Source organism: Cyclopterus lumpus, chromosome 17, assembly GCF_009769545.1.
Source record: "Cyclopterus lumpus isolate fCycLum1 chromosome 17, fCycLum1.pri, whole genome shotgun sequence".
NCBI lineage: Eukaryota > Metazoa > Chordata > Actinopteri > Perciformes > Cyclopteridae > Cyclopterus > Cyclopterus lumpus.
The window spans coordinates 1,005,001-1,021,721 of record NC_046982.1 but is presented as its reverse complement, the minus strand read 5'-3'; the positions used below and the strand labels follow the sequence as shown (position 1 = coordinate 1,021,721).

Genomic DNA, 16,721 nt, shown 5'->3' with positions numbered 1-16,721 from the left:
GAAGGCGAGTTTGAAGAGGTGGGTTTTAAGGGCTTGTTTGGATGATGAAAGGGTGGTAGCAATATGTATGATGTAATGTAGTATGTAATAATGTAGTATGATGCAAACAAGGTGGTTGTCTTTCAAAGTGAGTCATGGGGCAAACTTCACACCTGTTTGTTGATTCACATCATGTCTTGTTGGCTAGAAACAGTACAATCTTAAAGATTGTTCATTGTTATATTTTTTTCACTCCGGTAACGTTTACTTATCTTTTAATGTTTTCTAAACCTTGAACTGATTCATAAACGTCATGCACTATGTGCTTTTTATTTAACTGTTAGTTTAACATTCGGCTTACACTAAAGTAAAAAACATACACACTACAAGTCCCACAACAACCCGCGTGGCAGAGGAGACGCGCGGGGCTGTGAGTGGTTGATTGCCCGTCACGTGACACATCCGGCATCTCCCCGTGGAGTAGCGTTCTGCTCGCGCTTGATGCGGTAACCTGCTTATTGTCTCCCGAGGCTACAGAAACGCTCGCGCCTCATCCGGGAAACTCAGCCAAGTCATCACGGTACGTCCAGCGGCTCTGGGAGCTTTTCAGCGTGGCTTTCAATAACTTCCACGCGTTAACACATGTCTGGTTAGAGCGGAGTGTGTCGTAACGTTAGCTTAAGGAGCAAAGGTCTCGGTTAAAGCTGATAACGTTACTCTGGTGCCCCGACATTCGCCAGTAGTTCTCGTGCCTTCTGTCTCGGTAAGTCTGAATGTGGGTGTAGCAGACACCGTTTCCCCTCTTTGAGGTTCAAACTCGCTATTTGTCTTTTGTGATAACTGTTCACGGTATCGACGGCTCAGGGGAACGTTTCTCTCCCGGTTTAACCCCTTCGGACAGACACTCGGTGCGTGTTTTCTTACCGTAAGTGAACGTGTGTTTCCACGCGTTCGAGCCCTTCAAGTTACCGTTACTCACAGACACTTTGACTTTAAACTTTAAAGCTTTACACACAGCTGTTGGCTTCAATGCGAGTCCAATAACTGTAGGCTTTAGCTAAGCTCGGTACTCCGCTGAGTTCGATTTTTAAACTTGTAATAAGTGATTGAATTAAATCTAAGTGTATGTATTGTAGGCTATTACATCGAACTATTTTAACAGCTCTCTAGGAAGCAGTGTTCCAGTGTTTTTAACTCAATATAATCGCTGACTATTTTATATATCAATAAGTAAGTCATTAAATATAGTGCCAATATGACATGTCAATGAATAGATTAACAATTAACAGAAAACTCCCAGCATGCATCTCTAATTTAGTTTTTAGACTATATTTATACTAAGCAAGTTAATGCTTAGTTTTAAAGTTTATTTAACACTTAATATTAATTACTACATTTTGTTTTATCCAAGTTCAACAGTCAAAAACTCAGCTTCATCAGTACTGTGAATGTGTGCTTTAGAGAGCTAGTTTTAGTATTATTCAAGTAGTGTTTTACTTGTTTTATAGCAGTGGTCTTGGGACTGCTGTGGGATAACAGTGAATGGACAAACCCCACTGTCTGCATCCTTCAGCCATTAGTGTTTTTCTCTTACACTCTGTTCATAGTAGGACAAAGTAACACTGATATTCTCTCGTGTTGTCTTCACTGAGGGCACTTCCATTTTGTTTTAATAAACTTTATTGGACTCATCATTGAGCTAACTAGTGAGCGCCACATCGTGGCGAACCTCCGGTTCTGAAAAGTGAAGCCAATTGTCTTAAAGCTGCATTCTCTTTACTGACCACCAGGGGGCGACTCCTCTGGTTGTATAGAAGTCTATGCTTCATGTCTTAAAGCTGCATTCTCTTTACTGACCACCAGGGGGCGACTCCTCTGGTTGTATAGAAGTCTATGCTTCATGTCTCAAACCTGCATTCTCTCTCCTGACCACCAAGGGGCGACTCCTCTGGTTCTATAGAAGTCTATGCTTCATGTGTTAAAGCTGCATTCTCTCTCCTGACCACCAGGGGGCGACTCCTCTGGTTGTATAGAAGTCTATGCTTCATGTCTTAAACCTGCATTCTCTCTCCTGACCACCAGGGGGCGACTCCTCTGGTTGTATAGAAGTCTATGCTTCATGTCTTAAACCTGCATTCTCTCTCCTGACCACCAGGGGGCGACTCCTCTGGTTGTATAGAAGTCTATGCTTCATGTGTTAATGCTGCATTCTCTCTCCTGACCACCAGGGGGCGACTCCTCTGGTTGTATAGAAGTCTATGCTTCATGTGTTAAGGCTACATTCTCTCTCCTGACCACCAGGGGGCGACTCCTCTGGTTGTATAGAAGTCTGTGCTTCATGTCTTAAACCTGCATTCTCTCTCCTGACCACCAGGGGGCGACTCCCTCTGGTTGTATAGAAGAAATGGTCCATAGCAAAACAGTTTGACTCATCACTAAGTTACATTTGTATGATGTCAGTGGAAGTAGCAATTGATTACTAACAGAAATAGCTCCAAAGTCAAAGAAGTATTCATTGAGGGTAGAAAAAGTTCACCTCCTGGTGAATTTAGAATCTTTTATGTTTCTTGATTTATATATAATATGTGGATGAACAAAAGGTAACCCTTCCGTCCGTCCTAGAGCCATCATGAATTTCTTCCTGGATACCCTCCGAGTCATCCTACTATCCATCTGGTACAATGTGGAATCATTCGTCCACCTCTTCGTGCCCAGAAGGAAGAAGAACATATCTGGGGAGGTGGTGCTGATCACGGGGTCCGGTAGCGGGATCGGCCGCCTCATGGCCCAGGAGTTCGCGGCTCTCGGCACTGTGCTGGTGCTGTGGGACATCAACCAGGACGGGATGAAGGAGACGGCCAGGCTGGCCAAGCAGAGCGGAGCCAGCAGTGTCCACCACTACCTGTGTGACTGCAGCGACAAGAACGAGGTCTACAGAGTGGCTGACCAGGTAATGGTGTCCGCTGCAATATTTACAGCTGCGTCTTCTGACCACGTGCCATGCTGGGCTTGATGTGCTGGGCTCGCGGCCCCCTATGGGCCTCCTTAGTTTACTGCAACCCGTTCAGTCTGGAGTACCACACAAAGTCGAACAGAGTTTTCTTTTTCTCCCTCTGAATTAAGTTTGTTAACAACGCACGCTGTCAACCTGTCCTCAAACTTGTAGTTATTTACATATATTGGTTTGTATTGTCTATTGAGAGATGAGGACAAACATCGAACAATATTTCTCATTGAAATGGAGACAAACAAAAGCCCATGAAAATTAATCATCTAATGTGTGGGAATATAAGCAAATAAACACACAATAGGACTGTTGCCTATGGCAACATATTAAATATAAGACTTGGTTTTCTTGAGACTGCCTGTATATCGATCTCCTCAGCTTTGTTTCAGCACTTCAAAAATACACAGACTCTCTACACGCAACAAACATCGCTATCTGTCTGATAATAACTCATAATTAATGTGGGATTAATACTCCTTTTTTTGGGGATCATACAAAGGGTATTGGATGTATCTTCACAGCCTGATCTTGTGTTCTATAATGTGTCCAGGGAGAAAAGGTTTTCCTTGACTGCTGGTTTCTCTGAGTGAGGATGATTCTGCTAGCCACAAGGTTAATTCACGTGTAGAATCTAGCTGTAATCCTACGATAAGCCCTAAAGCTGGCTACTTTAAGGATTCATAAACTCACGTCCCAAGAAATGCAGGGTCGGAGCTATTGGTTACCACACAGCACGTGGTGTGTCACTGTTTCGCTGCGTGTGGTCCAACCGACAGGAGCGTGTGTGCGTGTGTGCGTGTGTGCGTGTGCGTGTGTGCGTGTGTGTGCGTGTGTGTGTGTGTGTGTGTGTGTGTGTGTGTGTGTGGGGAACATGAGCTGGCTCTGTGTTGCAACGTCGTGCTGTCGATGAGAGAGAATGCGTTTTTTGTCAATGAATAGAGGCTGCAGCTGAAAGCTGAATGAATAATTATGAAATATTAAACCGACTTCTAGTGTCTCCCAACAAGACAAACAGGATCCCCTGCTCAGCAGACGGATGCCTTGCAGCCATCCGTGTAAAATACACCCACCTGTGTTTAGTACACATCAGACTACTGGGCGTTTTTACGCCCCAGGGTCAATATTCAAAGACAAAGCCGTCAGGAGTCATCAGTAAAATGCTGGAGTGCAAACTACACAACAATACCACACAAAGTACACACACTACATCTGTCCTCTCTTTAATAGCAAAGAGCAGTGTGCCAACATTCACGGAGCAGCCTCTCCTTCAATAGCTGAGCAGTAATGACACGTTAAACACGGCTGGTGTGTCGCGGCACTTGGTCGTGCACCTCCTGATTTTTTTAAAACTTGGCACGTGATCATGAGACAAATAGTTCACTGATGAAAAAACACTATTTACATATCTAGGGATTAAACAAAGAAGGCCAGTTGGCTACATTTGATTAAATATTTTGCTGCCAAATCTGATAGTTTACAGGATATTCAACCTTTGTTTTCGTTCTTATGCTTGTAATATTTGACTTGTTTCTTCACAGGGAAAGACCGGTGTTTTAAAATGTTCCTTTTTTTGCCTTTTTGAGGTTGATATTAAGTTCCGATATTAATTATTTTCTTTTTTTTTTGAACAGAGAGCACACACTTTTGTCCAGCAAGGAAATAAATAGGACTCCTTCCTCACTAGCAACATTGTTTTTAAAGGGATTATTTTATACTTTTTCATAAACTAGTGAGTAATGTGGAATGAAAGAAATTCAAGCGCCCAAGAGGCTTCACATCTTTGTCACCTTTTTCATCCCTGGCTTGTTTTCTTGGCTGCTGGATACAGATTTTATTTAAGGAGTTATTGTTGTCATTGTACAAGACCGGGTTGCACAATGAATTGTCGTTGTATCCCCCTCCTAGCTACACAGAGAATGTATTCAAAGAGAATGTATTCAAAGAATACAGACAATAAAATGGAACCAACTGTAGCACTACAGGTGGAAGTATGGGATTGGTCTCTGTTTTGGATGACGGCTATCTTGATCAGGATATCCCTGTGGTAAAGACAGCAGATGATCTAGGCTGTTTGTAGTTGTATGGTCTCTATTCATCAGCAGTCACACCCTCCCTCTCATGTAAAAGTTATGGGGTTAAATTCCTCTCTTCCACCACAAAGACCCAGGGCCGGACTCCCAGAGTTGGAAGCAACTCTGAAGACACGGTTTGCATATGAAAATGTGTGGAGTTGTTTTTCAGTTGTGTCTGTAAAGACCTCCTTCCACACTCAATGCCCAAATAATAGGGGACAAAAGGTCTGAGTCACTACTTCTTTGGCCCGTTTATCACAGCCAACATATATGTTTTACAGCGGGGCAGACCGTCTGGTTACTCTGATCACCTGCCTGATTCACACTTTAGTTCTACACCGTTTCTTTCTTCTGTTTTTCTCAGTTTTCAACAGTTATTGCATCGCAGTTCGGAGAAGCTGACTGTTAACCGGTAGAGCAGTACATCCTGCAAAACACAAAGTAGTTGACACATGACACACAAATACAGGTTGATGTGTGATGCTTGATGCTTGATTGGCCATATTGACATTTGGTTCCAAGTGCAGGCTGGCCAATGTTAACATGTTGGACCATTTTATTTTTATTTTGTGGAAGCATTTTTCAGTCAAAGGTGAAACAACACAGATATGACAGTGGGTTATAGTGGGACTGGGCGTTGACATCTTTCTATAGAAGTGGAACTAAAGTCTGGTTGCAATGTCAATTCTGAATGATGTAATAACCCTTTCTTCTTTTATACACTCTTTATTGCAAACTATGATGAGCAGCTCAATCGGTCTTCTTAATACAGGGAGGAAATCATAGCTGCTGTTAAGACATTTCATGTACAACGTTACCAAACTAAATCCTGGGGTGGTGACTTCATTCAGGGTCTCAACAAGCATCAGCTTGGTAACATTTCAAGAAAAACAATGTGCATATTTGGGAGCTCCTTCTTTCCTTGGTATTTTTTTTTTTTTTGGGTATGATTTGTGATATTGGGCTATACAAAATAAACTGAATTGAATTGAATTTTCTTGTTGCTCCACACAGGTGAAGCGAGAGGTGGGCGACATCAGCATTCTGGTGAACAACGCCGGCATCGTGACTGGCAAGAAGTTCATGGATGCTCCTGATTCCCTGATTGAAAAGACAGTGGAGGTCAACACCATGGCTCACTTCTGGGTCAGTCACACTCGGCAGATGGCTATAACATCCCCACACAGATTGATCCATATGATCAGTCAAGACCTTGTCTTGACTGATCATATGGATGTAAAGGCAGATCAGTCAGTATTGTACTGTTAGTTACATACCACGGTCACATGACAACTGAGCAAACTTCATTTGCAGTTTAAAGTTTCTGAAACTGAGTTTTATTTCACCATTTTCTCTTTTTTTTCGTCAAATCATCTAGATGATTCATGCAAATGTATTGAAACCCCATGTTTCTCAGGTTTCTCTATTTATCCGGATGGTTAATGTGTTTTGTGTGTCTCTGCTCAGACCTACAAGGCCTTCCTTCCCGCCATGATCGCCAACAATCACGGCCATCTTGTCAGCATTTCCAGCTCCGCTGGACTCATAGGAGTCAATGGATTGGCAGGTGCGTTGTCTCCTAACCATATCATGGATGTCACTTGTATTAAAGCAGCTTTCAAATTCAAACTTTTGGTTCGTGGACAGGTTGTTTTAGGTTGACATAAAATCAACTGGTCCTATGAACTCTAACTAGCGTCATTCACGTAAAGGGGCCGTGGCTTGTCTCCGTAAAAACAGTTATAATTTCCACCATGCAAGAAATAACCACTAGTTCTGCTTTATACTTGTTGTGGACATCCCATAAACGTTGGAACATCTAACGCCTTGGTGTTTGGGTTCATAACATCATCCGTAGGCTCACACAGCTCGGGGAGTTTCACCGACTACGTCGCGATAATTTCTGCTTCCAGCGTTACTAGAGCAGCAGCAGCCAGGGGGGCGGAGCGTCTCAACGGTGAATTTTTCGCCAAATTCGCAACCATTTGCGTCTGTGCATTGACTTGACAAGTGTTAGCTGTTTAGCGTGGTAACTTTCATACCGTGGTAACACATTGGGTCTGGAGTATTATGGGTACCCTGGTATTGGTATCAACCGCTACATCTCTGGTATCGTGACGTCCCTAACGTGCTTTATTTAAAGTTTATACAGCTGTTGTCTTTCAGGTTAACAACCTTGAATATGTTCAAATTCCCATAACGGACACAACGGATATTAGTTATGATTTCAAATGAACAACCTCACTCTAGCATTCATTATAGTGTCCTGTGTGAATGATGTCTGGTAAGGTAGAACATCTTAATACAAATAAAGTCCAATTAAAAAGGTTCTCCTCTGGTCGCAACCAAAAACTCCTTATTACAGTTATACTGTATTTGATGGCACTTTAGTTTTCACTTTGTTTAAGATCACTGGAGTGAACCATCCATTATTTGGATGGAGACATAATTAAGGAAACTATGAAAGAAACTGCACGACTTCTGGAAATATACTGATATAATACTGGCTATAATTCATACTTCCATTTACCACTCACTGTGCAGTGAAGCTGTATTATACGATATTTTAATAATATGAATAGGAATATTGCATTATACTTGAATTTGTTGACACTCGAGATGAAAGGACTTTAATTATAGGGACCCTATTTTAGAGGAAGCAGGTTGATTGAACTGCTAATAGGCAGATTATTCCGTGTTTTAAAAACTAATTCAATTTTCCGCATAAACAAACCACAAAATAATTGCAATATGAAGACTGTACGGTAATGAACAGTCGTCTACAGTGCATAATGTTACTTTTGGGAATTACAAAAACAACTACAAAACAGTCCAAACAACATGGTTAAGTATTAGACACTCAACCTATGTATGCTGGAGCAGTCCTCTGACGTGAGGGCTCTCGCCATGTAGCCCTCTTTTCTTTGTTTTATGCATTCAGATGGCAGGACCGGTTCTGAAACATGGCATTGGCTCAAATGAGCTTATACAAGTTTGTAGTTGAGTGATCCTCTGAGGGGCTGGACACCGAGACACGCGCCACGGTGCAATGGCGGATGCACGGTGCACCTGCCACGAGCTCCTCTCTTGCAGCGCGTTTTTTTAGTTATCGGCACCTTTTCAGCCCCAATGTCCCACTTTGCCCGGACTGGGGCTAGCCGTCAGACTGTTAGATGGAAGGGGGTATTCATATCATGACGGGGGGATAGCTTCAGGTAGAGAGATGGAAATAGACCCCGCCCCACAGACGTGCCTTTGCCAAGCCGGTAGCGACGTGTCTGTGTGATCCGTCCCTGAGTGAATCGTCCACCATCATCTCCCAAGAATGTATCTGTATTTTCAGTCTCTACTCTGTGGTTAGTCTTTCTTTGTAAATGAGGGTCTGAACCATTTATCTTTTTTATTGTAGTGAAGAAACAGTCTGAACTGTGTCCCAATCTCACTGCACAGATGGATATGTTCCAACGTTGCTGGGCAGCAGATGCGTATGTTTATGTTCTAACTCAAGGTCTGTGTTACGGCGTCAGTTTGCACACTTTCATCGATGGACAGAAGGGTATTCACCCGTTTCCCAATGACCTTGAAAAGCTCCGTTTTAACAGACCTTGTTTCATGTAGTGAGAGGTCAGGGGAGAGATATGTATTTTAGATTTGGTGAACTGTCTCTTATTTGATGTTGAAACAAAAGTTGTGTATTTTCAGTCATGTTACTTAACCCGGTCCTAGTTAAGTAAGGTCAGCTCACCGACGTATTAAGTGTTTCACCGTGGTCATCTGATTAGAACATTCTCTTGAATGACTTAATGAGACTTTTGTCTTGAGAGAGTTTGTCAGTGTGTCGACATCAGCTGGTGAGATTTTCTTAACCGGAGAATATTACTATCGACTATTCTGCCGAGACGCCCTCTCACCCATATTTGTCATAGAGAGGTGGGTGGCCTTATCAGTGATTGCGTAATAGATGGAGCCATGGCACAAGATAATTCCTATCATCTAAACGCTGAATTTCGATAAGCCCACAACATGTCACATGGTGGCTGTAAGTGTGCACGAGCCGGTCCGGTCTGCATCCGTTGAATTCACCTTATCGAGTCAGGTGGCGTGCCAGCCGCTGTGACTCTTCCAGTCACGTGTGAGGTCACGCACGATAATGGCAACCAATGTGATCATGATTTAAAATTGTCAAAGTTCTTTAGAGAGCCAACCTCTTTTTTTTCTTCTTTTTTGTGTTCAAGGTGTAGGAGAATAATGTGTTATCTCGGTAAATGTACACCATTATCTTTCTGAATGCATGAAGTTTTCAAAGCCACGGAGTAATCGTGTATAGACCCGGATAGTCATTATCTCAATAGTGATCAAAATGATGAGGAGCTACTGCACCATAATCAAGCAAATCAAGCAGCCCTAGTGTTTTTTTGTGGTTGTGGTGTATTTAGGAAGACGTTAACTTGTATAAATACTTTTTCCTCCTCTCCCTGCAGACTACTGTGCCAGTAAGTTTGCGGCAGTAGGTTTTGCAGAGTCTGTGGGTCTGGAGCTGCTGGCTACTGGGAAGGATGGCATCAAGACCACCATCGTATGCCCGTACTTCATCAACACTGGAATGTTCGACGGCTGTCTAACCAAGTAGGTCTCTTCACGGCGTGTCTGACTGTTTTTATGCTTCCATGCTGGAGCTGTACGTCTTCAGGTTGTCCATTCTCATTGACAAGATATCTCAGGAATGCCTGCAGGGGATTACTTCACACCAGTCAAACGATCACTGTGACCTCACAAAACCAATGTAAAACAGGATAAAACGATGATGAAGTGAAGACCTCTTGGACAGACATGGATGTGAACTGCAACATGGTAGACTTCCCAGTGGAGGAAGTGAGGAAATACAGGACTGCACATTTGGATAAAGTATTGCTTATAGTGTTGTTGTTTATAAGGATGTCACAGTACCAGAAATTTAGTAGCCGTTACCAATACCAGTGTAGTTCTACGATTCTTGATACTCTTTCAATAACACAGTAAATTCCATGTCATTCGACATATATAACTTTATTATCTGATGTGAGGTCAAAGGTCAGGGATGTCGTATGTGTACAGATTGTAAAGCCCTCTGAGGGGAGTTTGTGATATTGGGCTATACAACATAAACTGAATTGAATTGAATTACCATTGGATTACTGGTTAGGAAGTTAAACCGCTCCTCATTCCCTCACTAATATCTTTTTCATATAGCTGTGAAAAAGTCTCCTTCAAACAACTGGATTTATTCACGTTTACCTGGGGAAAAAACTGCATTTTACAAGATTTTCAGTTTATTTTGTATAACCCAATATCACAAATTACAAATTATCCTCAGAGGGCTTTACAATCTGTACACATACGACATCCCTGACCTTTGACCTCACATCGGATCAGGAAAAACTCCCCAAAAATAACCTTTGACAGGGAAAAAAGGGAAGAAACCTTCAGGAGAGCAACAGAGGAGGATCCCTCTCCCCGGATGGACAGAAGCAATAGATGTCATGTGACCAGATGAACAGAGTTACAGAGTTACATAAACACATTACATGAATATGACAATGTATGAATGGAACTCCAATCCATGAAACAGAAGGAGGTAGAGAGGAGGGGGGGCGGGGCATCAGCAGGGCCAACACGGGAGGCCGGTTCACCAGCATCAGACACCTCCAGGTCCAATGGACCCTATGAGACGTGAAGTCACAACGACTCCGGGGAGGAAGCAGAGTTAGTAACATTACGTTTGAACACATGATAACGCTATCACACTGGCTTTGAACACTTCAAAATGTCTCGGTTGTAGTAGAACATCCTGGTATTTTTGACAGGTACCTTTTTCAGATTATTGTCGCCGCCGTGGCATCACGGTAACGGTTCTCGTGACATTGTTGCATGAACACAGCTGTGGTTCTGTGTATGATGGCGAGTTGTGATGAACGCAGTCACCAGAGGACGGGGCTGCTGGCGTTATTGACGAGGAGACTAATCCCCTCTCAGACTGTGAACTATAAAGATCTCTGGTCTCTCTTAGTGTCGCTCTGATGGCTTCAGACGATTGGCCATTATCACCTCAGCTCGCCTCAGATAAAGCAATCACACACATTTTCTCTGTCTTATATTTGTCTTAATATTGTTATAGGCAATCATGCAGCTGGTTCGACTGTATTTTCCCTTGAACTTGTGCTTTTCTCTGTGCTCATTCAATCCTCGGCTTCAGCGTTTATAGCTCGTATAGATTTTCCTGAGTTCATTGAGGTGTGTGTGTGTGTGTGTGTGTATCTGTCCGTACAGAAAGCCACTAAGCAGTGCTGGCTGTGGGCTTTATCGCCCGGCTGTGCAGAAAACCGGCGTGAGATGAACTGACGGGGAGCTGTAAGAGTTCCTTATGTCAATTAGGATCAAAGGCATATTTCTAATAACAGTCCTGTAGGCTGCAACCAAAATGAATCCGGAGAATGGAAGAGACTGTATAAGAGGAGAGGGACTGACGGAACGATTGAAATGGAGCGGTGGGATTGGAATACACAGGCGGAAGAGACTTTATTTAATATTGAGGCGAGCGAGAGGGGGCCAACGTTTTGACGTGGTCTCCGTCATGAAGCCCACAGTGTTGCTGTCAAATTGAGAGCGAGACTTGGCTTGTTTCTTAACAGGGATTGTACAAAGGTAATAAAGTAGTCCATGAATATGAGTTTAAAGATAATTACAATCCCTTTCAACATAGTTGAGGTTGGTTTATGGCTCTTTGACGGTTACACCTACAGTCTGTGGGCGTTTCAGAGCATGTTATTCAAGTCGCTCCTTTTATTCCTGAAACTCTACATTCGTGAGGTGTTTGCATCTTCAGTGGAAACCAGTGCATCTTCGAATTTACTATTGCGAGGAGCCACCAGCATACGGTCTCTGTGGTGACACTAAGACTGGTAGACATTAGACCGAGAGCGCACATACACGTACACACACGCGCCCTAGGGTCAGGTTTTAAAGGTGTTTGGAGACCTGTGTCCGTCTTCATTTCCGTCTCCATGCCCTCACCCGTCCAACAGGCCCCTGAAGCCACCAGGACACATGCTTTATGTCCCGCTCTACCTCTCACTCGTGCACCTTTTAAAACGCGGGACAAACAAACACTCAACTACTGAGGGTGGATTCAAACGTCTCTGCCATGTGATACTGTTTTAAAGAGAGGGTGAATGTAGTAAGTGGTTCAGTTGTCTTATTTTCTTTCTCTTGTGTTCATCAGGTGGCCGACACTGCTGCCAATCCTCAATCCAGAGTATGTGGCCAAGAAGATCATCCATGCTGTGCTCACAGACCAGGTCTTCCTTCTGCTGCCCAGGAGCATGTACCTCATCACTGCTCTCAAAAAGTGAGTGACCATGACCTTTTATGCCCTCTTCCTTGTGACTGTACTGACATTACACACAACACCACATGCAGCATGTACGGCGTGGTTCTGGTGACTGGTTGACTCTGCTGCTCACGTGGAGCAATGTGAAGTATGTAGTCCGTAACTTCATAGTATGGATGGTTGTACCACAGTGACAGCTCTTTTCTTGCTTAGCTGTGGGACACATGCGCGGCTCTTGACTTGAGGTCATATGCAGGGTCAGAGGTCAGCTTTGACTGTCTGTTAAGCGTTTAGCCTTCAGCTTGTAAATCCTTGTAGCTCTGGTACATTTTGGAATATAATGGAACAGATGTGTGAAGCTCCCCTCCAGACATCTTTTCAATTGTATATAAAGATTCTGCTCAATTTAAGTTTTTGTTTAACAGGACTCTGTACATACCATTCAGAATCTGGTTTATTTTCTTCATTAGAGGAAATATCGGAGAGATTTGTTTACGTTGTCTGTTAGCTCAAAGCTGGCAGTGACACAGCATTAGTGGTTATGAATAGTTTTTTATTGGAAAGGAAGCTCCCGGGTCGGTTTACATCCAAACACTGCACCTCTAGTGTGTTTGCAGTCAAAACGTTTGCGATGCTAATTCTCACCATCTGTATTGTACAAGGCGGCTCTGTGTTGGAGGGTTCAGAGTTCTTTGCTGCTCTTGTGTTTCAGACTGTTTCCCTCTTGATAGGTGTTGTGTTTATGTAGTAGTCCGCGGTTGTTGTTCAGCTTTCTAGCCGGTCCAGAGAGCGTTTGAGTCTCTGATTTTTAGGGAAGAGCACAGACACCTCCCACTTCAGAACAGATATGTGAAAACACCTCTCCAGAGACCAATCGGTATAGTCAAGGTCAAACAAATATAGAACAAAAGGAGATCTCGGCAAATGCTGCAGCCAAAGCAGTGCTTTAAGCTCTCAGTAATAACTGCTGTGACGAGTCTCAATCAGGGAGGCTTGTTATGTCCCAAATACAGAATTGCCAGCTGCTATTCTGACAGCAAGTTGAAGAATTACATGTTGAAAATAGTTCCAGCTGGCGCTGTAATGGAGCTCACTGTGTGAAGCCTCTTTCTGACGGCAGGAACTGTCCCACTAGGAACTTAATAATAAAGTACACTTTTATTGATCCCGCAGTGGGTAAATTCTTCTCTGCATTTGAGCCATCCTTAATTAATAAGGAGCAGTGGGCTGCAGTGAAGCTGCTTCATTCATAAAACAAGGAAGTACACCAGTATCAACTTGGGGAGAGCTTTGGAGAGGGAGAGAGGATTGTTGCACGGCGGTGCCACAGCTCAAATGAATAACTGTCACTCGATAGATGATATACTGTGCAGAGGGACTCTCCTCCCCTTCGCTCATTACAACATGCATCAGTTAATACTTTGCAGCAGTAAATGGCGTCGCGGTGAGACACAACCTCTACCCCTATGGCCATGTCAGACGGCTTTTTCGTGTGTCTGTGAGCTAGTTTGCCTGATTGATGCTTTGGAAACGCAGACAATGGGCCGTAGGAACCTCGTAGTTCCTTGACAAGCGGTCCGGGAATGACCTGGAACTCGTCGTGTTAAATGCGGTTGCCGCTGATACGCGCAGCCGCCGCTTCACGGAGTAGCGAATATTGGTCGAGAATAGAGAAGGAGTTGTGAACTCTTTCTACATTGGGCAGTAGCTCATGTTCCAGGGTGGAGGATGACTCATCTGGAGCCCTTTCCACTGTCTGTCAGGCCAGGGGATGTGTTTTTGTGCACCGGTTGTGTTTGTTCTAGTTATGGCGGGCAGTGCCCGTGAGTTCTATTCTGCTGTGCGATGGCGTACAGATGTTATTGCGAGGGGGTCACTGAGGTGCTGATACCTCTGTGGCACTAATACCTCTGTGGCACTAATCATCTCCAACAACAAGCCTCTATTGGCTAGCCGTGTTCTTTCAACCCATATTTGGTGTTTCCATTCAGGATGATTTAGATCGGTCCTCTTGACGAATTAGATAATTGTGTTTGCAACATGACAATCCACCACGTGGTTGTTCTCCATGTTCCCATCGAGACAAAAGGATGAGACCATGATCCTGTGCACTGCATTTTTTTTTTGTGTGCCACTCATGTTAGTTATTAACATTAATGTTCAGCAAGCTCTGGTTTTAGTGCAAAATCCGGCTCAAGGATTCAAAACTAACTACAATACCAGAGGTTGGATGGAGAGTGGGAGGTGCTGGTAATTTGTGTTTATTATTGTTCGTGAAGTGAAAATATCCGAGGGGCAGAGAAGATGTTGAGAGAACCTATCACGAGCATTATCAGTCCGAACACTAAAGGTACCAGGGGGCCCAGATCCTGTGTAACGTCAGAGCTGAACCTTGTCTCATGCTGTCCCTCCGTCGTCCTCTTCAGTGCTGTGCAGTGGAAGCAGACCTACCTCCTCGGCTCTTACCTGGGAATGTCAGTCCAAGTGGACGGCCACACTGACACCAGTCAGCACCACAAGTTGCACTAGTGCACGCTTTGCGTTTCTTCTCTTTCACAACTAATACTGCAGCCGCCATCGGGGCTGGAGTGGGAAACTTTGTTATAGGGCAAGCCCACTTGACATTCAATCACTAGGGCTGACTAGTAGCACTTTAGTTATTACTAGTTCGATGTCAAAATGTCAAATGTATTTGATATCTGTATAACAATTTGACATATCGCAATATATTTTCCCATTTAGAAATTACATTTTGACTAGTCAAAAGTGATTTACAGATATCTTTTAGTTATGATTAAGAATAAAGATATCTACACTTAATTCCAAAGCATTGTGACGTTTCAAAATGTAATTTGTAACCCAAATCACCTTAATAATTCTACAATGACTATACGGAAATTCCTTTTTTGACATTTAAATTTTGATTAATATATGCACATATTATTTGTAAGATTATCATTTCCACTTGTATTTCTGATATATGAATTGTAATTATACGAGACACGAGTTAGCATTCCAAGCTGGCATTAATTATTTAATTTTAAGAATTGAGTTGTACATATCATTAATCCCCGCCTTGGCCCAATGTCAGCTGGGATCGGCTCCAGCGCCCCGCCACCCTAAATGGGATAAGTGGCTTGGATAATGGAATTTCATTCATCCGAATTGCAACTAAAATATCATAATGGATATGTCGTTTTGGAATGTCAAAATTGAATTTTAGAAATCTGTAATTGAGTTGGTAAAAGTTGACTAGTTTTTAATTGCTTAACGATATCTATAATCAACATTTCAGAGAGAGAGAGAGAGAGAGACCAGTTATCTTGCTTCACAAAAGCTTCTACAGGTGTGAGGATGTTTTTCATATACAGTATCAACTGAGTAAGCCAAAGGCTAAACTAAAATGCTCCAAATGAATGCGCCGTGTTGGTCAACTGTCCCTGCAAAGGCAAATATTGAGTGATGTGAAGTGTTTAATAAAGATTGTTTATTTTTTCATGAATCTGAATGCGTGTTTATAATCTAGTAGTCTGTAGCACTCCCATCACTGAGGCTAGTTTGAAGTAGGGCTTGGCAAAATGGCCCAAATCTTCTTTTCACGATGCACTTTAACATGATTTCACAATATAGCATGTTTTTGGGTAATAAATCAAGAAATAGACTATCAAATATCCACATGGTTGTGTATACTCGGGTGTGAATTATATATTATTATGAAAAGTACAGAGTTTCTTTCTCTATTAAGAACTTATAATGATCAGATTTTCTTAGAAACTTGAGTCTGTATCTATTTAGATGCTGTTATTGTCATCACAATATCTCAAAACGTATAATTGTGATTCAATTCTATTGAAATACCATATATTATTATTTTGAATTATCACCCAGTCCTAATGTGAATTGACTTCTGAATGAGCGTCACCTTGTAATGATTCTATAATTGTATACCTTAACAAGTTGAATAAGGCAAACGGCTTACTCCGCCATGCCACAGATGTTCGTTAACGATTACGTTGTGATCCTACTTGGATCTGTCAGGTTAGGATATTTAAAGAAATCACACCCATTTGTATACATCAACAGGCAAACCAGCTCTTTGATGGCAGGTATGTTTAATCCACAAATTATAAAAACGATGATAAAACATCCAAAACAATATCAATTATGTGTCATCCAGCTAACTGAGGGTTGCGACGTCTCCCGGAGCTGCTGCCAATGTGCTCCTGGCGAAGCAGCGGGAGGGCGGGAGTCTTTGTTTGTTCCACTTTGGATTTCATCCAATAAACAAACATTCAAA

At 42.8% G+C, this 16,721-nt stretch overlaps 1 protein-coding gene across 4 annotated transcripts in view; it reads left to right on the top strand.

Moving 5' to 3' along the window:
- The first annotated feature begins 436 nt into the window (after positions 1-436).
- Positions 437-16,721, top strand: part of LOC117746267 (epidermal retinol dehydrogenase 2-like) — a 31,099-nt gene continuing 14,814 nt past the window's right edge. Inside the window, exons 1-7 of one of the 4 annotated variants that reach the window (XM_034555302.1) lie at positions 441-742; positions 2,602-2,929; positions 6,073-6,204; positions 6,526-6,625; positions 9,540-9,684; positions 12,317-12,442; positions 14,851-16,721. The exon at positions 14,851-16,721 is cut by the window's right edge and continues 1,699 nt beyond it. In XM_034555302.1, the coding sequence (XP_034411193.1) occupies positions 2,609-2,929; positions 6,073-6,204; positions 6,526-6,625; positions 9,540-9,684; positions 12,317-12,442; positions 14,851-14,953 (927 nt within the window). In that variant the 5' untranslated portion in view covers positions 441-742; positions 2,602-2,608 and the 3' untranslated portion in view covers positions 14,954-16,721. Of the gene's footprint in view, positions 743-2,601; positions 2,930-6,072; positions 6,205-6,525; positions 6,626-9,539; positions 9,685-12,316; positions 12,443-14,850 lie in introns of all 4 variants that reach the window. The other 3 variants (XM_034555301.1, XM_034555304.1, XM_034555305.1) reach the window with 3 other exon arrangements.